We start from the raw sequence: 13,225 nt of genomic DNA, 5'->3' as shown, positions 1-13,225 counted from the left end.
CTACGGTGGTCCGTGGACTAGTGTTTTGACATGACGTTGTATCTCGATTTATTGTGTTATTATTGTTATTTGAGTCTAAAACATGAAAAAGTCGCGGTGGTTACGTGCACATGTTTAGACTCCAACATGGTCTTTTATAAAACTTTTTTTAGTGTTGGAATATCGAGTCATGGTGATTCATGCACGATTTTTCCGACTCTATAAATCTCAAAATCTCAAAATTTCAAGCTTTAACCATCTCAAAATCATTTACGTTTTGTTTCAGGTTTTGTTATTTATATACAAAGTTATATTTTACCTAACACTCACATCTTCTCCATACTAACTCTAGGATTCACAATAAAAAAATGATATCTTATTTTATACACCCTTATATTCATTTCTTTTTACCCAAAACTTATTCCATTTTTTTAAAAAATTTTAGCATGCCTCCGCTAAGACGCCAACCGCGCAAGAACTCCACCCGACGTATGGCCACTCTCGTCGCCAAACAAATGGCTGCTGTGATTCCCGAACTTATAATCCAAATCCAAGCTGCCCAACCAACACTCGTTGTTGCACCCGTTGAACCCAAACCCGCATCTTACCTACTTAAGCAATTTACTAGTGCCAACCTAATGTACATAGAAATATACATATTTTCGGCGTCATATAATCTCTAAAAACTGCACTTTCTATCAAATAACATAGCATAAAAGGCTACTTATCATAATAAAATATAGTTGCAGGTGAAACCAAGCCCCAAACGAAGAAACAAGCAAAAAGACGAAGAAAAACAGAAGAAAACACAAGAAAAACAAAGAAACACGCCCCCATGCCTCAAGAAACACGCCCCCATGCTTCTGAACACAAGAAAAGACAAAATTTGGAAGCAGAAGCACGGGGCCGTGCCTCCCAACCACGGGGCCGTGGATGTGAACACAGAAAAGACAAAAAAAAATTAGCAAATGTCACTAAAAACCACGGGGTCGTGCCTCTCAACCACGGGGCCGTGGTCACCTTTCAGAAAAGACAAAACAAATCTGGCACATGTCATAAAAATGCACGGGCCCATGCCTACGTAAGCACGGGGCCGTGCCTAACACTCCAGATTGCTTATAAATAATGGCTCATGTTGCACTCATTTGGTGTGCCTTGAAAAAAGAGTTCTATCCGGTTTTCACTTATAAAAACACAAACTAACACTCACATTGAAGATCTAGTGAAGAGTTTGAAGGCTTGGAGGTCATCACCATCAACCATCATCATCAACCATCATTACCATCATTAAGAAGTAAGATTCGTCTACATTTGGTTAGATTGGTCAAAGTTTAATCATGTATTTGTTATCATCATGCTTATTATGAGCTAAACTCCTTTTACCATCTAAAATCTATGAAGAAGCTTTGTTTTACTTGATAATTATACAAAACATGTGGTGTAGTCTAGTAAAGTACATGGTTATATTACAATTATCTTTTGATGAGAAAAGTTTCACCATCTTAAATCACTAATTCAAAGTTGGTGGTTGTCAATTCCATTGGCAATCGTTCATGATCGATTCATGTTCTTAAAAGATATAAATACTTCGATACATTAACGAAACATGGACCCTTATATTGTACTTAGAAATGATGAGATATAAGTTATGATGTATTTCTTCTCTAAGTCTTAGTAATCCGAAAATGGCTTTGCTTAGGATATCATTTTAGTTAAAGAAATCATATGTTAATTGAATGTGTAATTATAACCTACATAAATCAACCAAGGGGAGGTTGTGTGAGTTAACTACAACCACCCGAAGTTATTAGAATTGGTATTTGAGAAATCGGAGTCAATCCTAATCTTTCTACTTTACGAAACTACTTGCCAACTTAAATTGACATCATTTAGGTGGCGTGAAATTAGGAAAGGGTGGACTTTAAAATGCGCACGTTACCTCCTTAGTGCCAAAGATGCTCACTTAAGGTTTAAGGAGCTATCTATCATATATTGCTATGGCAAGTTTATCACATGTTTAAATATTAATTATCAATGCTAAAATGGAGTGAATTCTTGATCTTAGATGGTAACATTCGCATAATTGAACAACTCGTTTAGAATCTCTTGTCTTGGTCACCTATATATTATATATAAGTATTTATATTTTATAAAAAAGTTCAAAAATTAACCCCAAAATGATTAAAACCTCTTATTAAAGTAAAACAACGATTTATTATTAGAAACATTTATGTCCACGGATCGATACTTGGTTCTTACCAATACTATTCTACATATACGATAGGTACACTTGCCTATTTTGTGTGTGTTTAGTCTTTGTAGAAATCACTTTTATAAATTTAAAACACGATCTTGTGCAAAAGCAAATCATTCCATCATATATATTTTATCACCTACACGCGCACACGCATCACAACCCGTCCAAATTCCTTGGAACCAATTGTGCGACTATCTTGTTGCAATGGTTCGAATTGACCGAGAGTGTGTTCCGACATAGCGAATGCCCCGACGCGAAAAAGACAAATTTCACGTCAAGAATGTTTAGAGAAACCGCTCTAGCATGGTGGGGTAGTGTTATGCACCTCCAAGGTTCGGATGTGGCTATGGCTCTTCCATGGGCCGATCTCAAGGCGCTTATGATGAAGAAATTATGTCCCAAACACGAGCTACAAAGGCTTGAGGATGAATTTTGGAACCTAAAACAAGATAGTGGTGATAATGCCGCCTACTCGCTCTGATTTCACGAGTTGAGTATCCTTGTCCCGCACTTGGTTACCCCAATCGAGCGTGAACTTGACAAATATATTGGGGGTCTACCCATGCAAATCCGGGACTCTGTTATGAGTGGCAAACCCGTGACCCACGAGGATGCCATCACTTTGGCCGGTGCGCTGTCGGAAAATCACGTTAAAGCGGGTACCCTCACCATTAAGAAAATGACTGAGAAAGCCAAAGCTGAGCCCGCTCCCCTAGCCAAGGTTGAACCCGCACCACAAGCCATCAACTACTTCAACTCATCCCGTCACAACAACAAAAAGAAACCCAAAAACAACTACCGAAACAATGCCGTTACTCAACCACAACAACAAACCCAAACCCTTCCACAAAACCGAAAACCCTATGTTGGAAACGCCCCGCTATGCAACACTTGCCAACTTCACCACCCACCAAATATGCCTTGTCGCCATTGTACCATTTGTAACCGACTTGGACATCTCCATACCACATGCCGATCCACCCAAGGAACCCAACCTAACCAAACTAACCAACCAAGAACTTTTCCCCAAAATTTCCAAAACCGATATGCACCCTACCCACCAAACCAACCCCAACAACCCCGAGCTTGCATTAATTGTGGCGATCCAAACCATTTCCGCAACAATTGCCCACGCCTAACCTTTGCCAACCAAGCCCAAACCATAACCATACCTTACTACCAAACCCAACCCTACCAAGTCCAAACCTATTAACCCCGATAACTGAGTTTCAGTTATGGCAAGAAGTGCGCAAAGTCAGTTCAGTTTTTAGGTTCTACTTTGATAACTGAGTTTCAGTTATGGCAAGGTCCTTAACCATAACTGAGCCGCAATTACAAGTGATTCGATTATGGTTCGGTTATAGTTAACTACGATTAATTGTCCAATGTTTTCATTGCTTTATGCCAACTAAAAATGGGTTGATTATGGCATTCCAAGCTTGTTTACACATATTCCAATATGAAATATGTACGTTTCAAGCTCGGTTACGCATGGACAGTGGCCGAACCAGAAATTTTATACATGAGGGTCACTATAAAATTTTTCTACTTTCATCAACAATTTTTTTTTACCGACAATCTACACCTAGATTCAGAATGAATATTAACGTACAATTTATTAACGAATATTAGCGTACACTTTATTCATCTTTATGATATTATATTTGAGATAATAATAACACTTCTTTAATTTAATTTCTATAAAAACTTATTTTTTTAATTATAACACATTGATTACTTTATAAGAAATAGCGTGTATTGTTAAGTAAATCGATATTATAAACTCCATATTAAAAAAAGTATACTTTTCGTTAATTTTTTTTACGTAGGAAAGTATCTTTATAATCAAAATTCATATATGTTTATCTTTTAATAAAAAGATGATAATTAAACAAAGTAAAAGGAATACATAATTTAAATGAAATAACAACTTAATATAACAGTAAAACTAAAGTTTTATATATTCTACTAAATTAAAAACACACGAGAACTTCACTTTTAATGGGTTGAGTTATTTTACAAAGGCCAGCAAAAATGAGAAGTGTGAGAATCCATAAATAATTGACACATACACTCTCTTCATTTTAAACGTCTATATATTTTTCATATGATATTTAAAAAAAATTCACATTAATAACAAACGTTTTTTATCTTTAATATGAGTATATTTCGTTATATATAAAAAAAATTACGTCATTGTGTCTTTTTGCTTCCCATTGTGTCTTTTTCGTCATTGTGTTTTTCTGTTTGTCATTGTGTTTTTTTCGTCATCGTGTCTTTCAACTGATCATTGTGTTTTTTTAAATACAAATAACACCGTATTTATCTAAATATAATGAAGAATACCAACAAATTGTCTAATACATAAAACACAATGATGAATACCATATTACACAATAACCTAAAACGTAAAACACAATGATCTGAAACGTAAGACACAATGGTAAATACATATAACACAATGACCTAAAACGTAAAACACAATGAAATCTACATATTACACAATGACTTGAACGTAATACACAATGAACATAATACTATTTTTCTCAAATTTAGTAAATGTTGAGCACAATGACTAAAACACAATGATAAGTAGAAAGACAAATGCTGAGCACAAAGACACAATGACTATATTCATATTAAAGATAAATAACGCTTTGAAAAACGATATTCTATAACACAATGCATAGAAAAACTCAATTAAAAAACACAATGGACAATCAAATAACACAATATAAAAAAACTCACTAGTTTTATTTTTATTTTTATATAACAATATGATATTCATATTAAAGATAAAAAAAACTTCTTGTTATTATGGTAAAAAAATTTCTAAAAAAAGGTCGTATGAAAAAGTTGTAGACGTTTTAAAATGATAGAGTAATTGACATGTGTCTTGCATGTGGAGAAAGAAAATCATCACAAGTTGGTTATTACATTCACGCCCTTCTCATCAATTTTTATTATTAAATTAATCTCCACCATCCAAATTTAAAATCAATGGATTAGAATCATTCTCTCCCTTCTCATTTTTGTTGTACTCTGTATTTTAAGTTTACCCCACTTTTAATATATAAGTTTTTTTCACCTATACCAAGACTATAAAATATATTAATTATTAATCAAACTTAAAATCTTATCTTAAATATATATAAACGAAACCTCCTTAAATTCTCTCAAGCCATCAAATTGATTTATTTGTAAATAAAAGTTTCTCATGTATTTGATCCGGATTCATGGGTATGGGTCACGCCAAACCCAGATAGCCCTTAAACGGTTATAACATCTCATTATATTAAATATTAATCTCATCAAATATTTGATATGAAAATCCTATAAAATAGGGATATACAAAATATTAATATTCATTTTTAAAAATATATTATTTATAATTAAGAAACAATTTTATAATAAAAAAAGCGGGTCATGGGTCTCACCAAACCAGATTGCTTTTAAACCGGGTTATAACATCTCACTTGTTTGTGAAACCCTTCCATTATCAAATTCTAAGTATATAATAACTTCCTTACAATAAATAAAATTAAAATCCTAAAAAATATATAAATATTATAAAGGACTAATGTAAAACAACCCCGTAATACGGGGGATAAAAACTAGTTACGTATAAACCAAATATTTTTGGGTTTGAAAACTCTTTTCAGTGTTTGTCACCATAGGTGACTAGGTTCCTATTAACTATGGGGCATGGGAAAATGAGATTTTGGGTGGATAATTGGCTTGAAGAAAGCCCCCTAAAAGACCTCTTTCCCAAACATTTTTTCATTAGAAAGAGTTATGTTTTGTCTTGTGGCGGATCGTTGTATTGAATCGAATGAGACAATTGAGTTATAGTGGTGCTGGAAGAACCAACCTACTTATGGTGAGGTGGTAAATAAGTTGATGAAGCTTCTTGAAAAACTTTATTATTATAGATTTAATGGGGAAGAAAATAAATAGATTTGGGGAGGTGATGTGGCAGGTTATTTTTCGGTTTCATCAATGAAAATGCAACTATATAAGGTTAAGCCTTCTCCTCGGGAATGCATTATGGAGTGGCATAGTTGATTTTTTAGAATAAGCCCATTAGGATCTATACGATTCTCAATGGCATTAAGGTTTTAAGCTTTTTGTAGATTAAAAATAGATCAAAGAATTTGGATGTAGATTGGAGTAAATGGAAGTATTTGGCTTTGCAGCTTGTTCATGTTTGTTTTGTTGTAACCGGCCCTTACTAGTTTATCGGTAGAAGGGGTTTTCGGTTCTCTTTCTATTGAAATTTGCAGTTTTAAAAAAACTAACAATCAAGATAAAAAACATAATTATATAACAAATATTAATAAGTTAGCTTTTATCTTCTTCTTTCCTATGCGAAGAGCAGCTTCAACTCACCTCACTACCTTCTACTGTCAGCCATCGTCCTCGGTCGGAAAACTCAATGAATGTTGTTTTTCCTCATTTTTCTTCCTTAAAACACCTTTAAGATGAAAATTTTGAGGGTCAAACTTTAAAAAGTTGATTCCGGTAAGAACTATATTAATGAAAACTCGACCGACCGAAGGGTCACTAACCCCCTTGAACCCCCCCCCCCCCCCACCCCCTTTAAATCCTTCCCCGTGCATGGAAATACATAGAAATATGCATGGAAATACATGGAAATATGAATGACTTTGTCCAACTTTGGTTAACCAATGGAACAAAACTGGACCATAACCGATGACTCAACTATGGAGATGTCCTCAACTGTAACCAATTAATTCAGTCGATTTTCAGTTAATTTTGCCACTTATCGCTTTGGTGTTCGGTTATTGTTTGTTTTTATTCACACCCCTAGTTACTACTAATTTCACCGAGTTTTATGCTCATCCCACCAACTAATGTGACATTTTATAACTTTTATTGAAGTTTGTTTTTAATATAGCAAAAATGAGAATCATAAAACATGCTGTCAAAAAAGTTAATAGATAAACATAAAACATATGACCACATCATATTCCAATTTTAACAAAATTATTATTATTATTATTATTATTATTATTATTATTATTATCTAGTAAAAATTAAAAAAGATATCATCCATCTCATATCACTCTATTCACTCTTGTTATACAAAACAAAAAATAATAATGTTGTTAGCCTATAAATACTAGCTTTGCAAACAAACAAACCATCCATTCATCTCTCACATATCATAATCCATCATATGATCAATAATAATAATCAACCTACTACATTCATCTATCTTCTGCTTTATAATCAAATCAATTCCGATCTCTACAGTCAGTTCGATTTGGTGTTAACATTTGATTTAGATCCATGAATTGTTACTAATTGCATCTGATTTTGTTGTTGAATGCTGATTGTTGTTGTGCTTGATGAAATTGGAATCTGATGTCTGCATAATAAGACAGAATTTGCCTTTTTAGCCCTAAAATAAAATGTTGTTATATCACAAGTTTAATTTAAATTTATTTATTTATTATATGTGTTTTTGTTGTTTGTTTGTTTGCTTGTTATCATCTAGTGATGTGACTTGCTAATGTGTTTTTATTTTATTGTTTATTGTTAAATAAACTGAATTGCTAATTTACAGTAAATGAAACCCTAGGTTTATAAACCTATTGATTTAAATAAATCCTAATTATACAATATTTATGTATATATATTTAACATAGATGGTAGATGATTTTGTCTCTACATCCGGAAATATTGCGTGTCTTAGACTTTTGAATTTTGAGGATCGTTAGGACATGGTACGCCGTCAACACCTAATATTAATATTAATTGCTAAATTTTATCATGTTTAGTAGGTAATATTATATCCCTCAATTGAAATGTGGTTTGAATGTTTGATAAGTGTTTAAAAAACTGATTATTAGGTTTCATCATACATAGGATTCGGTCAATTTCAAGTTTTCAGCCGTGTTTAAAATCTTTAACTAAAACCTAATTATACCATATTAATATCTATGCATAGGATTCGATCAATTTCAAGTTTTCAACCGTGTTTAAAATCTTCAACAATGCTGATTTTGTGGTAATTTTTGTATTTGTTGAAATTGGAATCTGATTTGCCTAATAAGACATAATTTGCCTTTTTGGCCCTAAAATGTTATCAGAAGTTTAAATTAATTTATATGTATTTACTGTTAACATCTAGTGATGTGACCTGTTAATGTTTCTTAAACTTTAGTTCTATATCGTAAGATAAACTGGATTGAATTGTAATGGATGAAACCCTAGGTTTATACAAGAAATAAAACCCTAGATAAATCTATTTTGTGCTTATAGGCTGTATTTAACTAAAACCTAATTATACGATATTAATATCTTTATTTAACACAGATGGTTTTGTCTGTACTTTTTCTTCAAGTTTTAAATCTTACACATGTAATGTGGTCTGATTTGTTAGATTAATTTAATATGAAGTTGCATTAGTTAGTTTGTAAGTGTTTTATGTTTAAGAAAACTGATTATAATATAATACTGTTGTGCAGGTTTGATCATACATAGAAATCGGTCGCTATCGCTACACCTTCGTGCACACCAATTTCAAGTTTTTAACTGTGTTTAAGATCTTCAACAATGAGTTCTCGGATCACATCTCATCAACTGAACAATGGTTTGTATGTATCGGGGCATCCTGAGCCGCCAAAAGAAAAGGCTCCAACAATGTCATCAACTGCAGTGCCTTACACAGGCGGTGACATCAAGAAGTCTGGAGAATTAGGAAAGATGTTTGAAGGGGCAAGAAAATCCGGTCAACTAACGAGTGGACCGTTATCGTCGCACTCCTTGAACCGAATGAATTCTTTATCAGGCAATATTGCAGGATCCACTTCAATCAAGAAAACCAGTTCTGGCCCGTTAAACAAGCATGGTGAACCGATAAGGAAGTCATCCGGGCCTCAAACTGGAGGGTTGGCTTCTTCCCGCCAAAACTCTGGTCCTCTCGCTCCGGTTCTCCCTGCCACCGGGCTCATTACATCTGGACTGCTTAGCTCAACGGGTGGGCCCATTAAGTCATCAGGCCCGTTGGACTCGTCAGGTTCGATCAAGTTGCGAACCACATCAATGGTTAAGAACCATGCTGTTACTCGTTTGAGTGAGGATGGTGCACATTCGTTCTTTAGAAGCTTTCCGAAGCTGGTGTTTTGGTGCATGGTTTTGTTGTTTGTGATGGGGTTTATTGCTGCGATTTTTATACTTGCAGCGGTTGGTAATCCGATTCTTCTTATTGTTGTTGTGCTTTTTGCTATTGTAAGCATGGTTTTTGGTTGGAATATTTATTATGACGGAAAAGCAATTATTAAGTTTATATCTGAGTTCCCGGATGCTGAGCTTAGAACCGCAAAAGATGGCCAGTTTGTCAAGGTTACAGGGGTATGTTACTCAAACGCACTCATGTTTATGCAAACGTTTATATATACATATCGTTTGACGTTTGTTTTAGTGTCCATTATTGCCACATTTTATCTATTTGTAGATGATACGAACCGAAAGGTAGATTCTTTTTAGACTTTGATGAAACATTACCTGGTACTAGAAAAAAAAGAAAATCAAATCAAGCATACCTAACAATATCTCATAATTCTTTATGTATAGTATTATCAAATTATGGAAATAGAAATGCTATCTTTGTCTATCTTGACTATGGATATAACACTATAGCTTATTATATTAATGCACTCTAAGGAACATGATTCTAACATAAGCTAGAAAACTCGATGCTAGTATGTACGTAGTAGTCAAGTTGTTTGCGATTTGCATGATAGGATCTAAATGTGAAATAGAATCGATGAATAGTTGCATACACAAATTGGATGAAAACCCAATTTGATCCTTGATTATTTGGGTGAGTCAAAGCGGAATGTATCAGAAATTTGACTAAGATTCGAAAGAATTAATTTTGCTATAGACATAATTGTTCTCTGTCGTTTTCTTATGTGTTTATCTCTAGGGTTTTGTTAGGTCGTATTATGTTTTCCTTATTAGATCACTTTGGCTGTATTTAGAGTTGTAAAATGACAAAGCTGCCCCTAAATCTACTCAAAAGAAACTTTACATGTATTGTAAAGTTTAGGGGCATTTAGGGGCATTTTTGTCGTTTTACAACTTAAATGTTACAAGTGCTTTAAATTAAGGACATTTTTGTCTTTTTTTAGAGAGTTGTTATAAACAAAACCAAGTTGATATTTGGGTGGCCTCTAAAGTTTTAATATTTAGGTGGCCTATGCATACATTATTCTAGTTTATACATTGCATACCTATTATTTTTCCTCTCAGATCTTATATATACCCTTAATTTTCAAGATATTTAAAAAGTCAGGTGATTAAAATATAAATATAAGCTAATTGCAATAGATTTGATCCAGCCAATTAAAATATATACAATGTAACTATAGTAGCGATTATAGCAAATAAGTCGGTGTGATCTAATTAAATTATGAGTTTTTTCGTCGCATACGTTACATATTAACATATAGAAATAATAATATTACAATATAACTTGATTTGCCTTAAAACGGTAGAAAGTTTCTTGTATTCTTGTAAGAAGTTTCCTTAACCAAACTAGAAATAAATGAGAATAATACGGGCAGGTTCAAGCAATAGGTAATTAATTTGATTAGATTGTTATGTTTTATTAAGGAATCATATTTTTATATTCCTAATAAAACACTTATCCATCATCATAAAATTGCTTTTGCTGATCAAGAAAATCTTGAATTTTTGTAAAGATTGTTACTTGTGGAAACGTACCATTAGAGTCGTCATTCGAAAGGGTTCCCAGATGCGTTTATACATCCACAAGTTTATACGAATACCGAGGCTGGGATTCAAAAGCTGCCAATCCCACGCATCGCCGATTCACCTGGGGTCTCCGGTTCACAGAGGTGAGTCAAACATATTATGATCTTGCGGCTGTTAAATAAGTAACAATTGATTGTGAACATATGTTTGATTCGTGTTTTGATTTAAATGCTTGCAGAGGCATGCTGTGGATTTCTATATATCAGATTACCAATCTGGGTTGAGGGCTTTAGTTAAAACCGGTTATGGGGCTCGCGTGACTCCATATATTGAGGAATCTGCTGTTGTTGATGTTAATCAGGCCAGTAAAGATATGAGCCCTCAATTCAAAAGATGGTTAGCTGAGAGACACCTGTCTAGTGATGATCGTGTGATGCAACTCAAAGAAGGGTACGCAAACATCCCCCCCCCTCCCCCCTCCCCCCCCCCACCCCCACGAAAAAAACCCGTTATGAAGTTTTCCATTTGAATAGGATTGTAAATGAGGCAAGCCTGAGCTTAGCTAATTTAAGTTAAGAGCGCTTGAGTTTGGCACTGGAGACGGCTCAGGCTTGTTTATTACTCCCTCCGTCCCATTATAAGTGTCCGGGTTTGAAAAACACAAAGTTTAAGGTGGATTGAATGATTACTTTTTTTTCTTACCAAATGACAATAATGCCCTTGAAAAGTGGGTCCATCAATATTGTTTATTAATGTTAGTTGTGTGTGTTTAAGGGTAAACTTGGAAATTAGCTAATAAATTTTGCAAATGGACACTTGTAATGGGACAAATAAAAAAGGAAATGTGGACACTTATAATGGGACGGAGGGAGTACTATATAAAAATTTTATTGTTCTATATATTTATATATGAATATTTCTTATTATAATCGTATATATGTAACAAACCATTTATTGTTTTAATTATTTTATTCATAATTATAGTATTTAACTTTTTCATATATTATTTTAAATAGGGTTGTAAAGAGCCGAGCTCACCTGCTTGAGCTTGGCTCGTTCAAGTTAAGAGGGCTTGAGATTGGCTCTTTAATAATTTTTCAAATACATTATTTTCATATTATATTATAATACACGTATAAATATCTATAATTATAATCGTATATATATGTTACAAAACATATCTTATTTTAATTTTTAATCATTCTGCCTTTTATTTTACATATGATAAACTTTATTATGTAATTTTATAGTTTAAAAGTTATCATATTTAAATAAATAGCAAGCTTGTTTAGGCTCGTGAACCTAGTTAAACTGGATATATGAAGCTTGGGGTCGAATCCAGTTTAGGCTTGAGCTAGCGAGCCGATCTCGAGTAGCTGACCGGCTGCACGGCTCGTTTACACCCTAATGTTTTAATATGAACCCTGTGGATCTACTTCCGTCTCATTTTCCATTTGTTTGTAAATTTGCAACATAGGTACATTAAAGAAGGCACAAAGGTGAGTGTGATGGGAATTGTTGAAAGAAAAGATAATGTTTTGATGATTGTTGCTCCACCAGAGCCCGTTCCAACCGGATGCCAGTGGAGTAGTTGTTCGCTTCCCGCAAGCGTAGATGGCATTGTTTTGACGTTTGAAGCCTCGCCGGATGCCGATGTTATTCCCGTGTAGTGTAGCGTTTTGCTACTTGGTAAGTCAAAGTTTGACCAAAAGATGATATAGGTGTATAGGATGTTTGTTGCATCCCTTGATATTATGTGGGAGTGCTTTGCTAGTGGTGTTGTGTGATGATGGATCATTTGGGGGCAACTTGTTACTTGAAAAGGTTTACAGTTTTCTCTGGTTTTCCTTAAAAACTATTTCAAGAATTTAAGGGTTTTTTTATTATTTTTTTTTAATCTTTTATGGTTTTTGTGGGAAGTATTATTTTTTTTTATAACATGTGATTAAAAGTATGTTTAATCTTTGTCGAGTCAACAATTTGCATGGACTCGGTAAACTAGATAGGCTGACAATGTTTTTAGAGACCGCTAGATGAGCAGGTTTTTGGGGTCATTGTTCGGTTTCAGTGTGCCCCTTGTATCGTTGGTGTTGTAATCGTTTGTTTGGTGTGAATATTCTAACTCGTTTATTTATGAATGGGTAAATTTGATTTGTAGTTTGTTTTTGTGGGTTAGTTGTATAGAATAAAAATAGATGAAGAAATAGGTTAAACATGTTGGAAATGGTCTAGGTTTTTTAT

At 33.7% G+C, this 13,225-nt stretch overlaps 1 protein-coding gene across 1 annotated transcript; it reads left to right on the top strand.

The window, feature by feature from the left end:
• Window positions 1-8,384: 8,384 nt before the first annotated feature.
• On the top strand, window positions 8,385-12,888 carry LOC143581467 (putative membrane protein At1g16860). Its single transcript, XM_077064245.1, has 4 exons — window positions 8,385-9,616; window positions 10,972-11,127; window positions 11,223-11,434; window positions 12,462-12,888. The coding sequence occupies exons 1-4, from the start codon at window positions 8,819-8,821 to the stop codon at window positions 12,652-12,654; spliced, it is 1,359 nt and encodes a 452-aa protein (XP_076920360.1). The 5' UTR covers window positions 8,385-8,818; the 3' UTR covers window positions 12,655-12,888.
• The last annotated feature ends 337 nt before the right edge of the window (window positions 12,889-13,225 follow it).

The sequence above is a fragment of the Bidens hawaiensis genome, unplaced genomic scaffold (genome assembly GCF_021521415.1).
Source record: "Bidens hawaiensis isolate Kalapana, Puna unplaced genomic scaffold, B.hawaiensis_p1.1 tig00031007_1, whole genome shotgun sequence".
In the NCBI taxonomy this organism is placed as follows: Eukaryota; Viridiplantae; Streptophyta; class Magnoliopsida; order Asterales; family Asteraceae; genus Bidens; species Bidens hawaiensis.
This window is presented reverse-complemented; position numbering and strand designations above follow the sequence as displayed.

Excerpts from the sequence above, each read along its gene's own strand:
- LOC143581467 (XM_077064245.1), top strand. The coding sequence starts at position 8,819 with ATGAGTTCTCGGATCACATCTCATCAACTGAACAATGGTTTGTATGTA. Across the intron at positions 11,128-11,222 it reads GGGGTCTCCGGTTCACAGAG|AGGCATGCTGTGGATTTCTA; the intron begins GTGAGTCAAACA and ends AAATGCTTGCAG. Across the intron at positions 11,435-12,461 it reads GTGATGCAACTCAAAGAAGG|GTACATTAAAGAAGGCACAA; the intron begins GTACGCAAACAT and ends TTTGCAACATAG.